Genomic DNA, 22,404 nt, shown 5'->3' with positions numbered 1-22,404 from the left:
CCTCCTAGATCCTTGTGAAGATTACATCAATTCACACCAGGAAAGCTACTTAGGAGGGTCCCTGGAACACAATAGAAGTGCTCCATAGCATCTGATGGGATTGTTACGACGGCTACACTTCAGTCAATAGTAAATGACTTGTATCAAGATCGTGCCAAGTGTGCTATAATATAAAGAGAGAGTAAAGGTTTGATACAGACTCAGTGAGCGGGGGAAGGAGGGAGGGAGAGACAGTCAGGGGATCGTGGAGGCCATAAGTCTGAGGCGTCCAGCGCAGCCACAGGGTGGGAACCGGGAAGGGCGGAGTCTGGCCCTTCTGGAGGCAGAATTCCCTCTGTCTCGAGGACATCAGTCTTTTCCTCTTCAGCTGATTGAACGAGGCCCACCTGCAACAGAGGGTGACCTGCTGGTCTACACGTTCACCTCGGCTACAGAACGCCCTCAAAATGACATCCGGACCGTTCGAGCAAACATCCGGGCACAGAGGCCGGCAGGCTCAACCATGAAGCCGTGGTGTTAGCTGCTTGGCCCCTGAAATGCCCCAGAGCGAGGTGCTCCAGGGCACAGAGAGGAAGGAAGCTGAGAGCCAGCGAGTGGGAACCTTGGATGAAGGGAACAGTGGTCAGCCGGAGAAGTACAGAGGGGCGTAGTGCAGCTGGACATCGGGAGTCAACAAGCCCTTGGGAGCTTGCCACCTTCCTCTCCAAACCACCCCCCAACTGGGATGTGGGCACACCCTGCGTTGACATGCGCTGCCCACTTGAATTTCCCAAACCACTTACGGGACCAGGCACCTGCTCCTCAAACGGCCCCTCTGTGAGGTCAGCCCCGGTGCGGAGACCCCAGTCAGCGTCGCGGCGCACACAGGGTTCCTGCGCCTCCCAGGGGAGTGGCGCTGGGCCCGGGCACACGCATGGCTGGCTTCTGCAGGGCGCCGGGTGTAGAATGCACTGGGTGGCTTCGTGCCAAGCATGGCCGGCTGGAGCCTGGGCGCGCGCTTCCCTCCTGCGCCTCGCGTCCTTGGGCAGGCGGCGGCCACCGGACCACCGCGAACCCACCGACCCGCTCGCGGAGGGCGGCGCGGGCGACATGCGGCGGCGCGGGGAGCGCGCGCCCGGCTGCTGCGGCCTCTGCACCTGCCCCGGGGCGGCCGGAGGTAACGGCGGGCAGGCTCCATACCCGCGCCCCCGCGGCTCCCCGCTCCACTCTGGGGAGGGCGCAGAGACCTGGGGCTGGAGGGGTGGTCCGGGCTGCGGGCTGAGGTCCCGGCGGGTTGCACCAATCCGCGCGGCTCCCAGGTGGCCGCGGGGTGCACTGGTCGAGCGCCCAGGTCGGCGCGGGGGAGCGCGCGCGGGACTGTCGAGGGATCCGCGGGTGCGCGCGGGGGGCCCCGGCTGACTGCACCCGGGGGTGCACTTGTGGAATGCCTTGCTCGCCGCGCGGGGGTGCGCTCGCTGGGTGCCCAGGTGGCTGCGGAGAGACGCGGGGCGCGCACCGCTTCCGCTTCCGCCGAGCAGCCCCCCCCACACGCCCCCTCGGCGGGGCTCGGGACCAATCCCGGGCAGGCGGCGCGGCGGGCCCCCTCCCCAGCGCTTCCCCTCCCCCGAAGCACCTCTGGTGCAGAGGAAGCCGGGGCTGCAGGACCGTTCTGCGCTGCGGAGAATGAAGTTCTGGCTGAGACATGAAGAGATGGCCCTGGAGGAAATGGTGCAGAGATTGAACGCGGTTTCCAAGCGCATTGGTAGGAGGAGCCGCCGGCCCCAAGCCCGTTTTTGAGCTTGACATCATGCGCTGAGTCTCGGGAGACGCGCCTGGTTTCTCTGTGGCAGGCTGCATTTCTTTTCCCAAGCAGAGGTAACAGGACAGGGAATGATGGCTCTGACCTGGAAGCTGACAGGCTCCTTGGCCGGTCAGCCCGATTTTATTCCGCCTAGGAAGGTGGCCAGGATGGCAGATTGGTGATGGGCTTTCTGGGTGACCGCAGGTTTGTACGTGGAGCCTGATCTGAAATCTGCTCATTCAGCCTGCGTTGGGCTGCGCGTGCTGCAGTCGCAGTGGAGACGGTAAACATGTTTGTGGCTGGAAAAGAACGTGAGCCCAGGGCTTTCTGAGCTGGTGTGAGGCTGGGGGCGGCGGGGTGGGGGGGGAGGTGCGTCGAAGCTCGTTTTGAGGAGGGAGGGTCCAATCCATCAGGGAGGTCTTTCTCCACCAAATAGGATGTGAACCTAAGACAGATGCTGGAACGCGGCTTGGGTGTGGAGAGGGAGATGGCTGATCGGATGCTGTTTTCTGTACTGAGTAAAGGACGAATCACAATTAGCTTTGAGGACTTCTGCTGCATTTGCTTGGATTCAGGAGGGCCGTGCGCTGGCCGGGCTGGGCGCTGCCTTCGTCGGTCACTTCTGAGCTTTCCTGCGCGTGTGCAGGGCCCCATCAGCTGGGGCCGGCTCTCCTTGAAATGAAGAGGAGGTGGTTGTACACCATTAAAAGTGAGCTGCCAGATTTTTCCTGATGTTGCTGTGTTGCGTCACGGACTTTGCCTCATCATCTAAGTAACACTTTCCCGAGAGGTTAGGTGTGATCAGTCACTTGGTTTGGGTGTGGTAACCCCCCCAACACACGCCTCTCCTACCCCTCTATCATAAGCATGAGACCCTGTGGATTTGAGAGCAGAGCAGTGGCGAGGTCAGTGTGAGTATACTGTGTGTGGTGGTCTGGGACCCTGGGGCTTGTTCTGTGTTTAATGGTGATTTTGGTGTTGAAAGTACTGGATTTGTGATAAGTGGGTCAAAAGCACATAAAGCCCCTCTGCCGTCTGCCCCTTGTTCTCAGGAGGGTGGCTCCCTGGTCTGACGCGTGAGTCCTGCGGTGCGGCGTGCAGCTGAGGTGAGGGGCGCGGACCGGGTGCCCGCTCGCCCTGGAGGGAGGCTTCCTCGCGCCCCCGCGCTGGGCTGGAGTCGGGATTGCAGAGCAGCGGGAACTGGTCCAAGGGGTGATGTCATCCCTGGGTCTCAGGGCCCGAGGCTTCCTGGTGAGCGGGGAGACGCGTGTACACTCTGACAGTGCGGAGACTGCCCTCCAGGAGCGGGGTGGTGCTGGGCACCCCGAACTCTGCAGACTGCCGCCCGGCTCTCTGCTGTGTCCTCAGACACACCGGTGCTCTGACGGCTCCCCTCGCACCGAGACTCTGAAACCCAGGTAAACGCCGGTCTGGTGAGCACCGTCCGCTTGGTTGGGGGAGGACCTGCTTCCTCCCTCGGCGCAAACCCACTTGCCACTCCTGCGACGGGGGAGGTGCCACCAGCTGGGGCTGAGTGTCGTGCGGGGTTGACAGGGCCGCCTGCCAAGCAGGGCGGGTCACACGTGCCCCCCTGGGGCCGCCGTGAGCCCCCCAGGAGCTCGGGTCTGCGTCCCCAGCACTGCTGCAGAGGAAGCCCCCGTGTGTAGCAGAGCGGCTCTGACTGGAGGTCATGGAGGTCACCTGGACGCTGCTGTCGCGATCCAGGGCAGGGGTGGGGTGGGGATGGACTTGGAGCTGAGGCTTGGGGCCTCCCAGGCTGCACGGAGCCGGACCGCGTGGCCCACCCTGGGCCGGCGGGACTTGCTCTCCATCCCACGGGGACCCTCTGCTCCCTGATTTCAGCCCGGGCATACTCTCGCTCCCCCTCCCCAGGACGTCATCGGGTTAGTCCACCTGAGCGGGGGTGAAGCTTGCTGCCTGTGTGGTCTGTGAGGCTGCTGACCTTGGGAATTTACGTTCTCTGAGCTCGCTCCCTCTCTCTCCTGGTCACGAGGCCAGGAGCCCTTCCCATGGCCGAGGCCCCCTTCTGTGCGGCCGGCTGCTTTCCCAGCGTGGCCATTGTGTTGGTTTTCTCCCTAGATTCGCAGTAAGTGGTGACAGAGTGAGGAAGGCTAGACAGAGAAAGGCTGGTGGATGGAGCCCACTAAGCCTCTCCCTGACGCAGAAGGGTGGTTCAGACCAGAGCGTCTGAACCTTCCGGACGGAGTCATCCCGGCTCCCGGCGTCCCTGGAGCCTCTGATCCGGGCAGTCGGGGGCTGAGCTCTGCGGTTTTAAGGTCTCAGGTGATGCCTCTGGTGCTGGTCCAGGAGCCTGGCTTGGAGAACCATTTAGCAGAAGGGTCCCTAAACCTGGTGTCCCCTCTCCAGGGGTTGGCCGTGAGCAGTCAGTACTGGCCCCCGACATGCATGGATGCAAGCTTCATGCATGGAGCTCGCACTGGCCGCCTACTTTACATGTGGTAACATACATGCTTCAGCATCCAGATGGATGGATGGAGGCATGGATGGATGAAAAGACAGTCGCTCAGTCATGTCTGGCTCTTGCGACCCCATGGAATATAGGCTCCTCTGTCCATGGGATTTCTCAGGCAGGAATCCTGGAGTGGGTTGCCATTTCCTTCTCCGGGTAAAAATACAAGCTCTGTCACATTTAAAGTGTTCGTGGCCCCAGTGAGGACTCGCAGCTCCTGGCTCTTTGCGTGTTGAAGGGACAAGTAATGGGCGTGAGTGACGAAGCTGCCTCACCCCCAGCTCGAGTGTAGCAGGGACGCTGGCCCGCTGGTCTGGCACCGTCGGTGGTCCCATCTCCTACACCAGCTTCACCAAGAAACTAATTCCAGCTGCCGTCCCAGCTGCTCAGCCGGCCTCTTGGGCCGGGATGCCATCCCAGGACCTTTGTCCAGCAGCATCTGGGTTCGTGGTAGTCACACGTCCGCCGCATTCCTTTTAAGGACCAGGGCGTCCCACGGCCGTGTCCTCCGGAAGCTGTATTCAGGCTTCCAGTTGCAGGCTGCTCAGCGGCCGAGCTGGTGTTTGATGTTCCCATTCTGCCCAAATCCCAAGGTCTTCTCATCCCATCACCAAGACCACAGTTGCCTGAGCTTATGAAAAGTTCAGCTGAAGCAAAGTCATCCAGGTGATAAAGGCAGGAGGGCAGGTGAGAGGGTGGGCATCCTCCCCCCAACAGGAGGGGAGCCTCGGTCTCCCCATCTGTGAAGTGGATCACGAGAGCGCCTGCCTCCAGGGTTGATGTCACAGAAGCTCATGCGGGCGGGCACCTGGCTCACTGTCCCTGCCGCCGTTACACGCTATTAACTGTTGTTCGACTAACCTCCCAGGGATGCGAGGCGGGGGTTCTCCCAGCAAGTGAGAAGTGGGGGGTGGGGCTCGGAGCCAGGACCACACCCGTGATCCAGGCAGCGGGGGCCGGTGCGTGGAGGGCGCCCAGCGCATGTCTGGGCCCCATGCCTGAGGAGGGAGCCTGCGGCCTGGAGCCCTTGCTTAGCTCAGATCCACAGACGCACACATGTGCGAGGAAGTCCAGCTGTGGGTAGGAGACTCCAGGAAAGCGTAAAGCTGGAAAAAGAGCCAATCCTTCTTTCTCTGCTTCAGAGAGTAGATGCCTTCTGTGTCTCTAAATGGAGTCAGCGAACGTTCCGGGCTTCTGCTTCATTCAGTCATTAACTGTGGGACAGAAGCAAGTCCAATCCCCAAAGCAGGGCCAGTTCCCCATCCTCGTCCTGCGTGGCCGTGGCGCTCTTTCCCCAAAGGGGAGAACTGATACTAACATGTCACCAAATGATGACTTCCGGGGAAAGATACTAGGTGTGGTGAACTGGGGCCCTTCATGTGACCTTACTTTTGTGAGAATGCTTTGTCTTTAAAAACAGAATTGTTTATTTAGAATTCTTGATTCCTGAATCCTTAAGGATTTGAAAAGTGAAGGTCGCTCAGTCGTGTCCGACTCTTTGCAACCCCATGGCCTATACAATCCATGGAATTCTCCAGGAGAGAATGCTGGGGTGGGTAGCTGTTCCCTTCTCCAGGGGATCTTCCCAACCCAGGGATAGAACCCAGGTCTCCCACATTCCAGACAGATTCTTTACCAGCTGAGCCGCCAGGGAAGCCCAAGAATACTGGAGTGGGTAGCCTATCCCTTCTCCAGGGGATCTTTCTGACCCAGGAATTGAACCAGGGTCTCCTACATTGCAGGCAGATTCGTTCCCAATTGAGCTATCAGGGAAGCCCTGGTATTTGAATGATAACAAAACACAGAAGGCTGTTGAATGAGCAGAGATGGTGGGGCTCCGCGGCTTTTCGGTCTTATAACTGTCCACCTCAGTTCTGAGAGGACTAGAGTTCTCGCTGTCTTCTCGTCTGAAACCCTCCCTTACTGTTGACAGGGTCACGTGTTCCTATGGACCCTTTCATTCAGTCACTCCTGGACACTTAGGGAGCAGAACCAAGGCCAGGCCAGCACCTTGTGGAGTGGACGGCAAGGTTCTGTCTGGATCTGAAGCTTCACCGGGCGCGGTCCTTGGATGTGACCGTCACTCACCATGATCAGTGTCAGAACCGAGTGGCTCACGGGCAGCCTGCTTGCTCCCAAGGAAACAAACAAAAACCTTTACGTAAAATTTGACCCAGCCACATCCCAACCTGTGTCTTTGGAAGATTTTTGCAAACATAGCTTAGGGAGGATCTGAATCACCTTGTCATCGTTGTCAGTGTTTTAAGACCCAGGCGGCACTGGTAATATAGGACCCACCTGCCAACGCAGGAGGTGCCAGAGACGCAGATCCAATCCCCGGGTCAAGAAGCTGCCCCGGAGGAGGGCGTGGCACCCCGCTCCAGTGCTCTTGCGTGGAGAATCCCATGGACAGAGGAGCCTGTTGGGCTGCAGTCCCCGGGGTTGCAAAGAGTGGGACACGACTGAGCACGCACACACACACTCATGTGACCTGGGCTGCTGCTAAGTCGCTTCAGTCATGTCCGACTCTGTGCGACCCCACAGATGGCAGCCCACCAGGCTCCCCCGTCCCTGGGATTCTCCAGGCAAGAACACTGGAGTGGGTTGCCATTTCCTTCTCCAATGCATGAAAGTGAAAACTGAAAGTGAAGTCGCTCAGTCGTGTCAGACTCTTAGCGACACCATGGACTGCAGTCTACCAGGCTCCTCCGTCCATGGGATTCTCCAGGCAAGAGTACTGGAGTGGGGTGCCATCGCCTTCTCTGATGACCCGGGCATCATCTCCAGATGGCGACGTGGTTGGTCCATCGGTTGTGCCATATCCTTTATTTAAAGAAAGTAAGCATATCATTTAAAAAGCTTGTTAAGAGTAACCAGTTCCAGACCCTACAGACCTGTTTCTCCATGGATGGCTTTATTCCGGGTTACAGAAGCCTCCGAGTGTTGGAGCCGTAGCGAGGTTACCCCCATCGTCCAGCCCCAGAGCTTCCTTTGTTCGAAGGAAGACGTGTCCCTGGAAGTGACAGGAAGTGTTGCCCCTCAAGACCCCTGCTAGACGCGGAGCAGTTAAGGAGGGGCTGGCTGCCCGGCGGCCTTGGGAGCCGCTGCCAGGTGGGACCCAGGCTGTGGCCGAGAGTGGAGCCAGGGACGAGCTGAGATGGGCGGGGAGGAGGGCCGTCGGGGTGGCCCCTGCGGACCTCGGTGCCTGCCGGGCGGCCAGGAGCATGGGCCTCCCGCCCGTGCAGTGGGGGCGCCTGCTCGAGGGAAGGCCCAGGAGGGATGAGGCGGGAGGGGGTGCTCGCCCGTGCCCTGCAGGGCCGGGGCCCCTCAGGTCGCTCCCCTGTGTTCTGGCCTCCCGGGAACCCGCCGGCCCCACGGGGGAAGCCTACTATGTGCACGTGCCCGAGAAGACGAGGGGCAGGTGGTCTGCAATGCTCCCAGCGTGGTCCACAGGCTCAGATGGCACTGCTCCCAGCCCACTGCACCCTGGAAGGACTGACCCTTCAGTCCCCCAGCATCTCACTTGGCATCAGGCCGGCACCGAGTGACCCTCCGCTCCCCTGGTGTGAGTAGCTTGCCTGTATTACTGCCAAAAGCCTTAACTTGCTCCCACTTATTGATAGGCATTTCCTGGTAATTTGAGGCCACGTTGTATGACATACACCCCTGGGCCCAGCAGCATCATTCTGGTTCTCAAGCGGCCTTCAGCGTCCCCGGCCGCTCGCACGGGAGGGTGGCCAGCATCCTGCGTGAAGCCCTGGCTCCCGGGTGTCTCTGATGTTTCACTGGGTCTTGGGGAGGAAGTGCCCACCGGCTGCTGGGGAAGTCCTGCAGAATCTCAGATGCTCGGGATTCGAGGCTATGAGCGTGCAGGACAGAAACCCACTGGTTGTGACTGAGGTTCCACGCAGAGCTAACTTTGGGGAAGAGTTTAGTTAGCAGCACCTTTAAAACACAGTCAGGTATTTAGGAGACAGTGAGTTAACCCCAGCGGCTTGGCAGGATGCCTGTGTCCCGTCACAAACTGTCTGCGGTGGGTGCGCGTCCTGACTCACCGGCCCGACCCCTGGAATTCAGGGTTCTTTGGGGCAACGTCACACACACGGGGAGGGACACGGCTCAGGGTCGTGCTCACCGTGGGTCCCAGAGCCCGTGGGGGCTGCTCCCGTGGGCTGCGGGGACCATTTCCACACAGCTGCCCCAAGGCCCTGCACCCTGGTCTCGGGGTGGCCTGCATCCCAGACTTGCCACATCAAATGCACCATCTGTTTCCTCGGATCGTGAGCCGGGCCAGCCTCTCGGGAAGCCAGTGAGAAGATGCAAGCGTGGATGGCGTCTGCTCCAGCTCGGGGTCGGTCATGTTGGGAACGCCCATGCGAGGAGGTGAACCAAGGCCCCAGGAAGGGAGGCCCAGCTGCTCCCGGGGTGCCTGGTGCAGCTTGCGCCCCGGGACAGTTCAGGGCTACCCCAAGGCCTCGTCGAGGGGCAGGCTCGGAGCCGCTCTGTGGAAAGTGTCGCCGGCCAAACAAAGCCGCGATCGGTTTCCTCTCTGCAAGCTGCAGTGCTGTGCGGCGGAACTGCCGGTTTATTTCCAGAGCCCGGCCGTATCCCCTGAGGCCCTCCCGCTCCTGCTGTTTGGACTCGAGGCTTCCTGAGCTTGGAAGGGTTTTGACTCCGCGCCCCCGAGGCCCAGAGCTCCGCACACAAGCCCACCCCCGAGGAAGGAGGAAGGAAACGCCCAGGACTTGAAGTGGACAGCCTCGCCCGCCTCGGGAGCCCCTCTCAGACCGGCAGGCGTGTCCTCTGTGCTCCTCCACGGCCTGTCAGTGCCCGGCGTTCTGGGGTCTGCAGCCTGGATGCGCGCGTCGCCCCGAGGTCTCCCAGGGCCGTGTGTCCGGCTCAGCGCGTCCCGGGGTCAGCCCGGCTCTCGAGCGTCCCCCGCGGAGCCCTGCAGGACAGCCCTCGGGGGATCCGGGGCTGAAGACCGGGAGCCACCGCCGCCTCCTCCTCGGTGGGGAGACTTCGGGACCATGGCCGAGAGAGGAGCGTCCCGCGGAGCCCGGGGGACCCCCCGGCGCTGGCTCCGCCTGCCACCCCTGCTGCAGCGCTGGAGGCGTCGCTGGGCGGCCTCGAGGCACCGGCAGCCTGGTGAGGCGGGACGTGGTGGCCCTGTCCACGGGCATGGGGGGGCCCTTGGTGGGCGGCGACTCTCTGAATGTTTCTTTTACAAAACTCGTGTGCCACCCTAAGCCTGTTAGGAAAGGTAGGCTAGAGACGCCGTGTCGGTGGCCTCGATTGAGGCTGGAGCGGTCTTTCTCTGTTTACTTTGCCCTCTGGTCCCAGGGCCCCAGAGTGCGGTCGGGAGCACCCTGGGGAGGACGCAGGAAGAAGGCTCAGCGGACGTGCATGGGGGTCTCGGGGCTTATGCTGGCTGCGGCAGGGGCAGGGCAGCCCTGGGCTGACTCCTCTGTCCTACCCCTTGGCTTGGAGCCCCCGCGTCCTCCAGGGTCCGGGAGCCAGAGGGTGGTGCTGACCGCGGGGGCACTCGGGGGGAGTCTGTGCCCAGATGCCCGCGTGTCTGCAGGGCATCGGAGCGAAGGTCAGAGCCGCCCCTCGGGCCGTGTCCTCTCCCACTCCGGCAGGGCCGTCCTCACCGGGCGCTGGCAGGGAGGGTCCGGGGAGGACGTTGGGAGCCCCGGGCAGGGCTGACCCCGTGGACTCAGCCCCTCGCTGACGGCTCCTGGCCGTGGTTCTGCGCTTGGCTCCACCCGTACCCACGACTTAGGGCCTTTCGCCAGGAGTCTGCTGACTCCTGCGCTGACTCGGGGCTGGGGGCTGTCAGCGGGGCCTGTGTGTGCTGCCTGGCCCCAGGGCTATGTGTGTGCAGCAAGCCTCTCCCGTCTTCCTCCCAAGTCTGCTGTGCGCCGGGCACTCCACACGGTGGGGGGGTCCCGAGTCGCCTGACTGGACGGGCCCTGGCCTTGGGGATCTGCACCCTGGCTGCTGGGGGTGCCCAGGACCCCCCAGTCCTGGGAGGACTGAACTGCCCTGATACTTGGAGGCCTTGTGCGGAGAGGGGAGGCTGGGGGCTGAGTCTGCCCCCGACTCTAGGAGCGGGGCAGGACAGGTGGACCTGGTGCTCCGGGGACCCTCGGGGCAGTGAGGCCCCGGGGCACCTCTTTCAGAAGTGGGGGCCCAGGGTCCCGTCTGTGCAGAGCAGGGCTGGCTGTGAGCTGCGGAGGTCTGCCCCGGAGGCGGGGGAGGGGGCGGGTATGTGGCCAGAGCAGCTGCTGGGTTCCTGGTTAACGGGAGACGCCTCTGCTCTGCCCTCTGCCCGCCGGCGCTCAGATCAGGGTGGACGAGGGGCAGTTAAGGGCTCTGACACACGGCCCCCTGGCGGTGCGGTTCCATGTAGGCTCGCCTCCCGCACTGCCCACCCTTCCCGCACTGTCCACCCCTCCCCCACTGCCCACTCCTCACCACTGCCCACCCCTCCCACTGTCCACCCCTCCCCCACTGCCCACTCCTCACCACTGCCCACCCCTCACTGCCCACCCCTCACCACTTCCCACCCCTCCCCCACTGTCCACCCCTCACCACTGTCCACCCCTCCCCCCACTGCCCACCCCTCACTGCCCACCCCTCACCACTGCCCACTCCTCACCACTGCCCACCCCTCCCCCACTGTCCACCCCTCCCCCACTGCCCACTCCTCACCACTGCCCACCCCTCACTGTCCACCCCTCCCCCCACTGCCCCCCCCTCCCCCCACTGTCCACCCCTCCCCCTCACTGCCCTCCCCTCCCCCTCACTGCCCTCCCCTCCCTCACTGCCCACCCCTTTGTCACTCTCCACCCCCTCCCCACGCTGCTTAGCCTGACACCATGGGGAAAAGTGTCCTCGACCTGCAGGGACAGTGCCAAGCCCAGGTGCCCACAGCCTCCCTTTTCCTGCTCTGCCCACGGCTTTCCTCCCGCCGGTGAGCCTGCCCCGGCTCCCTCCTCACAGACCTGTCCACGCTTGTGTCTGGGTTGGGCTGTCCTCTGCATCGGGTGGAAAGAAGCCCCTTCAGGTTGGTGGATGGTCCAAGTCAGCTTCCCGCGGCAAGTGAGGACTCAGGAGACAGTGACTGCGAGGCGGGGTGTGCTTTGATCGCCAGAGTGGACATGAGCAGCTCGCGAAGAGGAAGTCAGGGACAGATTGCTGCGTCTGCTCTGCCCCTCCAAGGAGCTGCCACCTTTCAGAAGTAGGACACCATGGAGCGGTGGGAGGGGCATCCACTCTCGCCTCGGACATTTGGGACTGAGTCCCAACAAGCAGGGAAATCCAGGTTGTCAGGGACTGTTTTACGCAGAACCAGAACTGACTTTAAAAAGCAATGAACACATCAGGGGTTTCCCAGGCGGCACAGTGGTAAAGAATCCGCCTGCCAGTGCAGGAGATGCAAGGGACATGGGTTCCATCCCTGGGTCAGGAAGATCCCCTGGAGAAGGGCATGGCAATCCACTGCAGTGTTCTCGCCTGGAGAATCCCTTGGATAGAGGAGCCTGGTGGGCTACAGTCCATGGGGTCACACAGAGTTGGACACGACTGGCCATACACACACACATGTGAGGCACGTGCGTGAGCTGAGTGAGCCCGGAATTTCCCTTATGAGCTTCCCAGCAGCTGATGCAAAAAGGGGAAATGTTTGGACGCAAGGTCACATGCACAAAAAAATAAAAGATTCTTCCAGAAGGAATTCTAGAGAAACGCAGTTGACCAGCGGGTGCGCTGAAACCCTCAAGGGGGTGTCTCTGGGATGTTTCCTTTCTTTTGGAAAATCGATGCACCTGAAGTTGTTGAATACGCCACTGACTGTGGGTAAGGCCCTTTCAGACGCGGCCGAGGTTCTGGCGTTTGCCTGGGCCCTCTGCCTGTTTGGGGGAACCCTGTTATGCGGGGTCTGACCCAGGCCCAGACAGGCTCAGGGTCATTGTGCTCTGGGCACCAGGTCAGGGCCGGGGCCGCCGTGCCGTGGGTCTGGGAGGCGGGGGCTGGAAGTGGGCCGTGAGGGTGGCCCGGAGCCCGGGTTTTTTCAGGGTGGCCGCAGGCGTGGACGTGTTTCAGAATGCATTTAGCACATGGGTCTCGCCCACAGCGGGTTTGACGTTTGTGAACGTTGTTTTCATCCAGAAGTGGCAGACGCCACGGGATGGTCGTCCTGTTTGGCTCTTGGAGAACAGACTGGGAGCTGGTGGGAGCTCCCAAGACAGACAGGACATGTTGTGTTAATCAAAGTGCTTTTTCAGAGGACATCCTCACCTGGGGGCTCTCCCTACGGGCTGTACTCACACCTGTGGGTGAGGAGACTTCACAGTCGGGGGAAATCTGGTGATCATTAGTGTTTCTGTTATTTTGAATTTCAAGCAACTCGGCTGATGTCCCTGCTCAGGTCTCTGCACTAAACTCCCTGATTTCCCCAGAATCGAGGAGGACGTGGCGGGGGGTCAGGTGTGTGGGTCTCTGTGGGGTCACGTGTGTGTGTGTGTGTGTGTGGTCAGGTGTGTGGGTCTCTGTGGGGTCAGGTGTGGGTCTGTGTGGGGTCAGGTGTGTGTGTGGGGGGGGTCAGGTGTGTGTGTGTGGGGGGTCTGGTGGGTCTCTGTGGGGTCACGTGTGTGTGTGTGATGTGTGTGTGTGTGGTCAGGTGTGTATGTGTGTGGGTGTCTGTGGGGTCAGGTGTGTTGTGTGTGGGTCAGGTGTGTTGTGTTGTGTGGGGGGTCAGGTGTGTGGGTGGGTGTGTGTGTGGGTGTGTGTGTGTGTGTGGTCAGGTGTGTGCTGTGTGGGTCAGGTGGTAGTGTGCTGTGTGGTGTCAGGTGTGTGTGTGTGGGGGTCAGGTGTGTGTGTGGCTCTGTGGTCGGTCCGTGTGTGGTGTGTTGTGTGTGTTGTGGGTCAGGTGGCGTGTCAGGTGGGGTGTGTTTGGGGTCAGGTGTGTGTGTGTGTCAGGTGTGTGTGTGTGGGTCAGGTGTGTGTGTGTGTGTTGGGGTCAGTGGGTGTGGGTGGTGTGTGTGTGGTCAGGGTGTGTGTGTGGGTCAGGTGTGTGTGTGGTGGTCAGGTGTGTGTGTGTGTGGGGTCAGGTGTGTGTGTGTGGGGTCAGGTGTGTGGGGGGGTCAGGTGTGTATGTGTGTGTGTGGGGTCAGGTGTGTGTGTGTTTGGGGTCAGGTGTGTGTGTGTGTGGGGTCAGGTGTGTGTGTGTGTGTGTGGGGTCAGGTGTGGGTGTGTGTGTGTGGTCAGGTGTGTGGGTCTCTGTGGGGTCACGTGTGTGTGTGTGTGGGGTCAGGTGTGTGTATGTCTGGGGTCAGGTGTGTGTGTGGGGTCAGATGTGTGGGTCTGTGTAGGAGGTCAGGTGTCTGGGTTTGTTTTGGGTGCATCTGGTGTCTGGGTCTGTGTGGGGTCCCGGCCCCCCCCAGGCTCCAGGGTCTGAGGGCTTGGCCTGGACTCCAGTGGGTCCCCGAGCCTCGCTGAGTGCCTGCCACTTGGGGTTATGGGCCCTGCCCCCCGGTCCCTGGACCGCGGGTGAGGAGCCGTCCCCCGGCCCCCGTGCGGGGCAGGGCAGGGCCGCAGAGACCGCCCTGTGCGCGGGGCAGGCGTCCTCGAGCATCTGAGGGGTCTCCGGGGGGGCGGCCCCCTCGCCCACACGGGGCCAGAGGTGCCAGCCTTGGCTGACGTCTGGCGGGTCGAGGGGCCTTGGATGCACCTCCTCGGACAGGCACGCCCCCCACTTGCCCTGGGTGTTGTCAGCCGGGCCGGGCCAGCGTCCTCTGATTGGTGTGGCTGTGCTGACCTCAAGGCACCGGCTGAGGCGCGGAGCTGGCCCGGGCCTTGCCCCGCGGCCAGGTGGGGCTGCCGGCCCGGCCTGCGTGTGAGTCCTTGGGCTGGGTGAGGAGGCCGGCCGCCGCTGGATCACGCCGCGGTTCCAGGGTGATGTGAAAGTGAAAAGCCAGCTGGCCCCTGGCAGGCGCTTGGGAGCAAAGTCCAGCGGGAGGAGGCGGACGCAGCGGGCCCTCAGCCATGGGGGACGGCGCGGCCACCCGGATCTCCGTGGCGGAGATGAAGAGCTACTACCTCTATTGTGAGTGGTGCTCCTGGCTGCTCTCCGTGGCCGAGGGTGAGTGCAGGCGGCGTGCTGGGCCCTGGGCCCGGCTGTGCAGAGTGGGCCTCGTGTTGACCGGGGAGGGCGTCTGGAACAGCTCGGGGACGGGGCTGTGGGTACGCGAGCCCTTCGCCCACTTGTCCCCAGATGACCCTCCCTTTGGGCAGAAGCCCAAGCCTCGCTGGTCTGAGCCCCGCCGTCAGAGCGGACGGACCCCCTCGAGGGCGCCCGGGGGGGAGGTCCACACGCAGAGCAGAGTGGAGCCCTCGGCCCCGTGGTGCCTTCGAGCCCGTGACAGCGGCAGCCTCGCGCCTCAGTGCGGTTCAGTCTTGGAGCTGCCCCGTGGCCACTCTCCAGGGGCTGGCAGTCCCCCCGGGCCAGGCGCTGACCGGGCCCCGCTGCGGGAGGCTGTGAGGGTCACGGCTCCTCTGTGAGGGACTCTCGGGGGCCGCCGTGACCCGGGCGCTGACCGGGCCCCGCTGTGGGAGGCTGTGAGGGTCACGGCTCCTCTGTGAGGGACGCTCGGGGGCCGCTGCGACCCGGGCCTGGTCCGCAGTGAGGACACAGGCTGGCACTCCCGTGGCGTCGCGGGGCGGCTCTGACTCCCAGCGGGCCCCGAGCTCCGCGTGTGTGAAGCGTGGCATCCCTGCCTTGCGGGAACCCCGCCCATTTTACAGGTGGGCAGCGCCAGGTGCTGGTGGTTGGAAGCAGCCTCGCTTGTCCTGCGCGGTCCTCAGGGATTTAGCCGGGATCAGCTTCTCGGGTCAACGGGCCCCCTGGGCTCTGAGCTCAAGACGCCTGAGGCCCCAGCGCTGAGAAGCCTTGTCCCAACGCTCAGGTCCAGTCTCCAAGTGACCTGACCTCAGTGGGTCACTCTTCCCGGACGCCCCTCTGGGTGCCAGCCCCCTGCCCTCACCCCGGGGACGGCAGGGACTGCCCGTGTTGGGGGCCTGGGTCACGGCCTCTGCCCGGGTCTCACGCGGGTGTGATGCAGTCCCCACCCGCCCCTTCCAGCACTTCCTGGAGACACGCTGGTCGTGTTGGTGCTGAAGGGTGGACACTGCAGCCCTGAGCGGGTGGGCACTGCCCACGCCCCCCGAGCCCGCCGGGCACAAGGTTAATCTGGGCTGTGCAGTTTCTGTCTTGATTCTCTGGCTCCTTCCTCTTTCGTTTAACGTCCAGCTTCCCCTCCTGGCCCCCTCGGAACCGCTGTTCCCGTGACAGTGGCATCAGGGGCATCTTCTCACGTTTGGCTAAAAATACCCGACTGGTGGGTTAAAACTGAGTCAGAGCAGCAATGGGGAAGTGAGACCCGACCTCCTGGGGCCACAGGCCCCGGGTCTCAGAGGTCAGCCTCAGCCCCGAAGAGCAGGTGGCCTGGAGCTGGGGGCGGGGGCTGGGGCCACATTCCCGCCAGCTGCAGGCGTCGCTCAGAGCACGCAGGCGCGTCCGGGCTGGCCTGGTGGGGAGCGACCGCTGTCGGGGGGGACCCGCTGGCCCCAGCCCGCCGAGGGCCGTGGGAGGCTGCCGCTGTGAACAGCCCGTGTCTGGGGATGCTGCAGGGAGTGACGTGGCGGGGCGCTTCCCCAGGAGGCGCTGCCGTGTTTGGTGCGATCCCGAGGGGCGTGGGGGCGCCTGGCCACACGTGGCCGCTTGCCGTGGACGTGGCTGCCTCTGGCTGGACACGGGCTGCTTCTGTGCTTCACCCGCCGTGTTTGCAGGCGGACAGTGTTATAGGGGAGCAGAAAAGGTTAAGAACCTGCAGATTTGCGGTTTAAAATCCTGCGTCCCAACACACAGAAAGGCAGAAAGTGAAGCAGCGGTGAGACCGCCTGCTCACGCCGTCTCCGCCCGGGGCCCCAGGAGGGAAGAGGGTCCGCGGCCCTGGCCCAGCGTGGGCGTCTCTGCAGTTCAGGGGCAGGCAGGGGCCCCTCCACACCCTGCCCGCCGGCCCAGGGGCACCCAAGCTGGGGGGACGGAGCAGGGCCCCCCAGGGGCTGGTGGGGGCGTGCAGGACCAGTGGGTCCGGGCGGCAGAAGGTGGGGATCGCCCTCGGGCCCGGGGCAGACCGGGAAGACCCCTGGCCCCAGGTGCCCCTGGCCTGGCCCCCAAGCAGCGTCCAGCACGTCCCCTCCATCCTCTCTCAAATCCGGACCCCGTCTCCTCCCGCTGAGACATCACATCCAGGACCTCGCCCCCTCCTCCCCTCCTCGAGAAGAATCAGGCGTTCCTTCTGAGCCCAGAGCAGTTTGGCCCAAGCCGCTAAGTGATTTTTAGTTACAGCCGTAGTTACATTTTTAGCACAAAGGTAAGAGGTGTTCCCAGGGGGCTTCCCTGGTGGTCCAGGGGTTAAGAGTCTGTACTTTCACTGCAGGGGCCGGGGATCGACCCCTGGTCAAGCCACTAAGATCCTGCCTGCCTCACACGCAGCCAGAAAGTAAAATAAAAACAGCGGCTGGAGCCGCCCGCCTGGACCGAGCCCACCCTCTCCTGCGGTGGGGAGCTGGGAGCCTTGGACTGCCCGAGACCCATGATGTGACGGGGAACAGCTTTAAGCGAGTCGAGCGCAGGCCGCCCTCCCGGGGTCTTCTCCTCACGGGTTGTCTCCTCCCCCGTGCGGGTCTGAGGGGCCCTGGGCGCCCTCCCCAGGTGCCGCCCCCTGCCCTGGTTCTCCGGAGCGCCCTGCCTGGGGGCCCGGGTGTGCGTGTCCCCACAGCTCAGTGCCTCCCACTGCGCCTATGAGCCGCCGCCCCCTCGAAACTGCGCCGGCCCGGCAGGCACACCCAGCTGGCTCAGTGTCCCCTCCACCGCCCCCCGCATCCCTTCCTCCAGGCCCATGCCCGGGGTCCCGCTGCGCTTTAAGGGAACAAGCCAGCTCGGTGGTCGCCTTTGGGTCCAGAATTCCCGAGGCCGCCGCGGGGCAGTCACCTCTGCACCACCCCGGATCCCACAACAAAAGCCCCTTTGTGCTTCCAGGTGTGTGTGTGTGTCGGGACCCTTTCCTCTGGGCTCCGGCGGCCCTCTGAGTCCCCACGCCTGCAGTCCAGAGGCCAAGCCCCGGGGTGTCTGGGGCCCGCGGGCGTCCTCGCTCGCCGTGTGTGGGGGACCCCGGGCCCAGCTGTGTTTGTTGTGCTCTGCGTCTGCCTCTGCACCTCCCGGAATCATTGCGCGTGAGACGCCAGGATGTTGATCTTCGGGGAGGCGGCCCTCCCCACACTCTGTCCAGGTCGCAGCTTGTGCGGAACAAGCAGAGCGTTGTTCCCGAGCCGCGAGGGTGGGAGCCAGATAAACACTGTCCGGCCCCGCCCGCCCGCGAGCCAGCGATGCTATCTGTGCTCCCGTGTCTGTTTTTCCAATCTGCCGGGAGAGGCTTCCTGCTTAGCTCAGGGAGGCGGGCGGGGGCGCCCGGCCGTGCCCACAGCCCAGCGGGCAGCACATCTGCAGCCCACGGGAGGGCGAGCTGCCTCCTGCCGCCTCCCATCCGAGCAGCCAGGCGCCCCCAGCCTCACCTCTGTCCGTCTTTCCATCCCCACCACGTGAGGCTGTGGGGCACCCCCTGTGTAACTCCACGCATGCGAGAAGCACAGGCCAGGGCGGAAGTGAGGGCCGAGCAGTTCCCACGGCCATATCTGGTCCCTCGGTGGGCGAGCCTGACCGTCCCGGCTGCGGTCGGGAGGGGAGGACATCCTTGCGGAAGATGCCGGGATGCGGAACCGAGCGGTCTTCAGAGGACGGGGCGGCATGGCTCCGAGGCTGGCGGGGTCCGGGGTCCGGGCCCCGGGGGCACCGTGTCTGGATGTGTGCTGGACAGGCGGGTGACCGGACACTGGATTCAGGCTGTGGTCAGAAGGAAGGGGCGCCAGAGACGGGGAGAAGCACCTTCCCTGGGGCCGTGGGGGCTCGTCCTGGCTGGCTCTGAGCGCGGCGTGGCACAGATGCCGTGGGGGTGTGCTTCGCTCACACTTCACGGGCCCCTGCCTCCACTGCCCACGAGGCGGTCAGGCCTCCCGCGCCCTCGCACTTGACCCCGCAGGCCGAGGTCGGACGTGCCAGCCCACATCCCCTCCAGCCGTGATCCCCGCAGCGCAGGAGGCGGGTGTCTGGGGTGCGCGTGCTCATCGCTGTCTAGGGGTCTGGTCTGGTGCTTCTAGCTGCAGGCGAAGCAGGCAGGGGAGGCCTGGGGCACAGAGAGGTGGCCCCAAAACAGCAGCGAGCCTGCTCCCTTCCCCGAAAGGGCCCTGGGTCCTGGATTGCGGCCCCGTGGCGGCCGTCTGCGACTCTGCCACGGACCACATACCGTCATCTCGGGCTCCCCGTGGACTCGGGACCCGGGGGCTAAGCCTCCTTGGGTGGAGGGTGAGGGAGGGTCTGCCCTTCTGAGAATCTCTGACAGCGCTGAGGGCCTGCCGGGCATCTGTGCAGGGTGAGTGGGCGGCAGGCTGTGGTCCAGGCTCCAGACAAAACCAAAGTCATTGGAAAGGAACCAAGGGAAGGACCCCGGCAGACTGCGAGCCAGGACGAGGGAGGGGCGGTGGGGGGGTCCCCCGAGAGCACTGGCCTCGACCCGGGTTGTCAGTCCAGGCTCCTGACTGCGTGCATGGACCGCGGCGCCCGTGTGAGCTGAGAGCTTGCCTGGGACCCCGTGCTGCTGACTCCCCGCCTGCCTCGGGTCCCCCGAGCCGTGGTGGCATGTGGCCCAGAAGGGGGCCCAGCATAGCCGGCCCAGGGTCTCACTGCCGAGTTCCCGGCGGGAGCTCGAGGGGAAGCCTGGGGGCGGCAGGGATGTGATGGCCAGTGGGGAGGACCATCGCTCGGGCTGGCCCCTCGGGGCCTGCCATCACGCCAGGAAGCCTGCTTCTGCAGCCGTGGGTGAGCTTGGGGCTGGGAGCACGCATTCGGCTCTCAGCGGAGCGGACGGGGCAGAGCTGGGGACCTTCCCCTAATGGGGAGGACCCGGGCTTGAGGACCACAGAGCCTCAGAGGGACGGGGAGGACGCAGGAGGGGGACTCTGGGGAAAGGAGGGAACATGGAGGGGAGGGGCCTGCCGGGCAGGGCGAGGATGAGGAGTCCCGCCTGGGAGGCTTTGCAGAGCGGGGACACCTGCCGTACAGGTAGCCATGACGACGCTCCAGGGCCAGGTGGCGAGGCCTCCGCAAACAGGAGGCTGTGAGTCAGTGACGGCCCCTCCCGCTCTGTCACCAGCGGGTGCGGCTGCAGGGGGTGGCGACCTGAGGCCACTCAGGGCCCCACACCTTCCAGGGCCTGGATCCAGCTATAAAGTCACACCTCCGGACGTTCTCGCGGGGTCCCGGGAGGGCCGTCTCGCCCACAGGAGACTGTCCTTGGTTCATTCGTTTGTCTTGCACCCCTGGACAGGGAGGGATTAACGCCGAGTGTCTGTGACTGTGTGCGGACCTGCAGGGTGGGAGGCGGGCTGCACCAGGGCGGCCTGAACACTGCTCGGAGCGTGGCTCGTCTACGCCGTGTGCGGAACACGCCTCGTGGCGCAGATGCTGTGTCCTCAGACAACACGTCCTGTTCACACTCAGGTCCCTGCCCGCGGTGCCTTCCAGCCAAGGGAGCTCCTGCAGGGCAGTCAGGGTGCTGGACGCCCTTCCGCTCCAGGACAGAGGTTCTGCACTGCCCCCCGCCCAGCCCCCAGGCCTGCAGTCGGCCTCCAGCTCCTCTCCCACCGTCTGGCCTTGTCCCAGCTCTCTGCAGCCTCTCCTGCCGCTGGTTCTTGCCTCTCTTGTGCTGGTGGCCTGCTGGGCAGAGCCGGAAAAAACTGCCCCCTTTGTTGATCAGAAAGATGTGAGTGATTGAAAAATCACTAGCCGCCCCCCACCCCGACCTTGGAGAACCTTTGCACCTCAAACAAACTCTCCCCTGGCCCCCTGTGCCGGGTCCTGGGTGAACTCGAGGGCCTGAAGCCGCACGTCGGGGTGTCTGGCTGCCACTCAGCTGTGCCCCAGTGTGGCGGGCGTGTCACCCCCGGCCCAGGGCCCTCCTCGAGGATCTGCAGGGCGCTAGCTACTGAACCGTCCCCAGCGACCGCGGGAAGTGTGTGCGCCCTTTGGCCCCCAGCTGGCCTGCACGCCCTCCCACTCCGCGCTCAGCGCCCTCTCGAGCGCACAGCATCGGGCAGACATGAAAAGCAGGGACCGGACCCGTGGCCTTAGAACCATCGGCACGGTGGGAAGGAAAGCCTGGCAGGCTTCCGGGGGAGGTGGCAGCCCCCCTCAGTGGTGGGGGCTGTGGTCACGGGGGACAGGGGGCATGGGGGGCACCCAGGAGCTGATGCAGCGGTCTGAGGCCGAGGAGAGCCATGCGCGGGTTGCCTGTGGCCCAAGCGCCACCCTGGGCAGAGGGGGGCGAGGATACGAGGGGGGTGTGGAGGGGGCGAGGGTTGGGGGCAGCCTCTCCTCCCTCCTCTCCCGCCCAGGATCTCGTCCCGTTGTGTGGGTTCTGTGCGTTCGTGCTGGGCATTCACACTGGGGCACAGCTGAGCCTGGGGGGTGGAGCTCAACCCTGGGGGGCGTCCTGGGAGCGTCCTGGGGCGGGGGCAGATGGCCCAAGGCTCGCATCACAGGGACCAGAGCTCCATGGACATAGTGGGAGGGCTGAGGTGTGCGGACCTGCAGGCGTGCCCATGGCCCTCAGCTCCGTGGGTCCTCGGGCCAGAGAGACCAGGAGGGATCTGTCCTCATGGCTCCCCGACCGCAGCCGCTTCTGGGGAAGCCCCCGCCCCCGGCCTCCTCTGGGGACCCTGGAGTCTGGCTGCTCCTGCTGGACCCCACGCCTTGCCAGCTGCTTCTGCACGTTTGATGAAGGGAGGAACCAATCACGTGTCTTTAGAGGGGAAACCTCCAAACCGCTAGCTCCTCTTTAAACTCCATGCTGGAGTTCCGAAGGGCTCTGGTTGTAAAGGCGGGCACATGCTTGTCCAGTGCAGACCGCAGTGCGGTGCCTTCTGGGTGGTTCTGCAGGACCTCAGGGCGGGCATTGGGAGTCTGTCCACGAGTCTCCCCAGGAGGCGGGCCTCGGACCTCAGACAGCAGGCCGAGCGTGCGTCTCACATTCGAGCACAGCCTGGAGGGAAACGAGAAAGGCAGATACTGTGTTGTGGGCTGGAGAAGGGCACCCACAGTGGAACCCAGGGGCCCAACGGCTGGGCAAGCAATGCGGCGACCCGCCTGAGATGGTGACCGGAGGTCAGGCCTTCCCCTAGACTTACTCGGTCAGGCCCCAGTTGCTGTGGAGTCGGGAAGAAAGGGCCACAGGAGCAGGCGAAAGGGATGGAGCCCCAGCAGCGTGACCTCACCGAAGCACATCGGGGCTCTGAACGGCCACTCCCAGGCTCTTGGTCACCCACTCCACAGGTGGCCTCCACTGTGCCGGATGCCCGAGCTGTCCCTCGGGCCGGAGCGGACTGCACTTGGGCCGTCGTGGTCTCTGCATCTCCGAGGGGTTGGATCGTGGCCCTGGAGGCTGTGCTGAGACTAGAACCGCCCACGGTGTGAGCCAGGCTGTGCGTGAGGGTCAGAGTCGCCCCTGCTCCGTGGGAAGGTCCCCGGCCCCGGTGCCCCGGGAGCGGTGTGAGAGCGCGAGGGAGGGGGCCTGTCAGTGTCAGCGGGAGGCCGCAAGAGGGAGGCCACGGGGAGCCATGAGGAGGGGGACACGGGGCCCGTCCAGCGAAGACCAGGTCAGATCCCGAGCCATGTGATGGACAGCGGGGCATGGACGGGGCGCCTGGAGTGCAGTGACCGCTGCCCCACGTGGTGTGAGTGGCTGGACTCCAGGGCCTCCGCTTATGGTCGAGGCCCTGGGGCCCAGACTGGGGGCGGGCGCGGTCAGCTGTGTGCCCGGGATGGGGAGGATGAGCGGCGATGCCCAACGATACGCGGCCACGTCCCGTCCCGGCCAGGCCCAAGCACCGTCCTCTCCAGGCCCTGCAGGCTGGGCTCAGCCCCCAGGGTCCCTCCTGCTGGAGCCCCGGGCCT

The 22,404-nt window shown here is 64.2% G+C and overlaps 1 protein-coding gene across 12 annotated transcripts in view; it reads left to right on the top strand.

Moving 5' to 3' along the window:
* The window catches only part of MCF2L (MCF.2 cell line derived transforming sequence like), an 89,868-nt gene that overhangs the window by 21,916 nt on the left and 45,548 nt on the right, over positions 1-22,404 (top strand). For 2 of the 12 annotated variants that reach the window (XM_043477888.1, XM_043477883.1), the window contains exon 1: positions 1,636-1,741. The exons of 2 other annotated variants lie outside the window; for them this stretch is intronic. In XM_043477888.1, coding sequence (XP_043333823.1) covers positions 1,663-1,741 — 79 coding nt within the window. In that variant the 5' untranslated portion in view covers positions 1,636-1,662. Of the gene's footprint in view, positions 1-1,635; positions 1,742-1,834; positions 1,855-7,172; positions 9,420-11,995; positions 12,135-14,270; positions 14,419-18,314; positions 18,496-22,404 lie in introns of those variants that run through there. 8 more of the 12 variants (XM_043477877.1, XM_043477875.1, XM_043477885.1 and 5 more) reach the window with 7 other exon arrangements.

The sequence above is a fragment of the Cervus canadensis genome, chromosome 9 (genome assembly GCF_019320065.1).
Source record: "Cervus canadensis isolate Bull #8, Minnesota chromosome 9, ASM1932006v1, whole genome shotgun sequence".
Taxonomy (NCBI): Eukaryota; Metazoa; Chordata; class Mammalia; order Artiodactyla; family Cervidae; genus Cervus; species Cervus canadensis.
The sequence above is the reverse complement of the archived record's forward strand: the minus strand, read 5'-3'. Positions and strand labels throughout refer to the sequence as shown.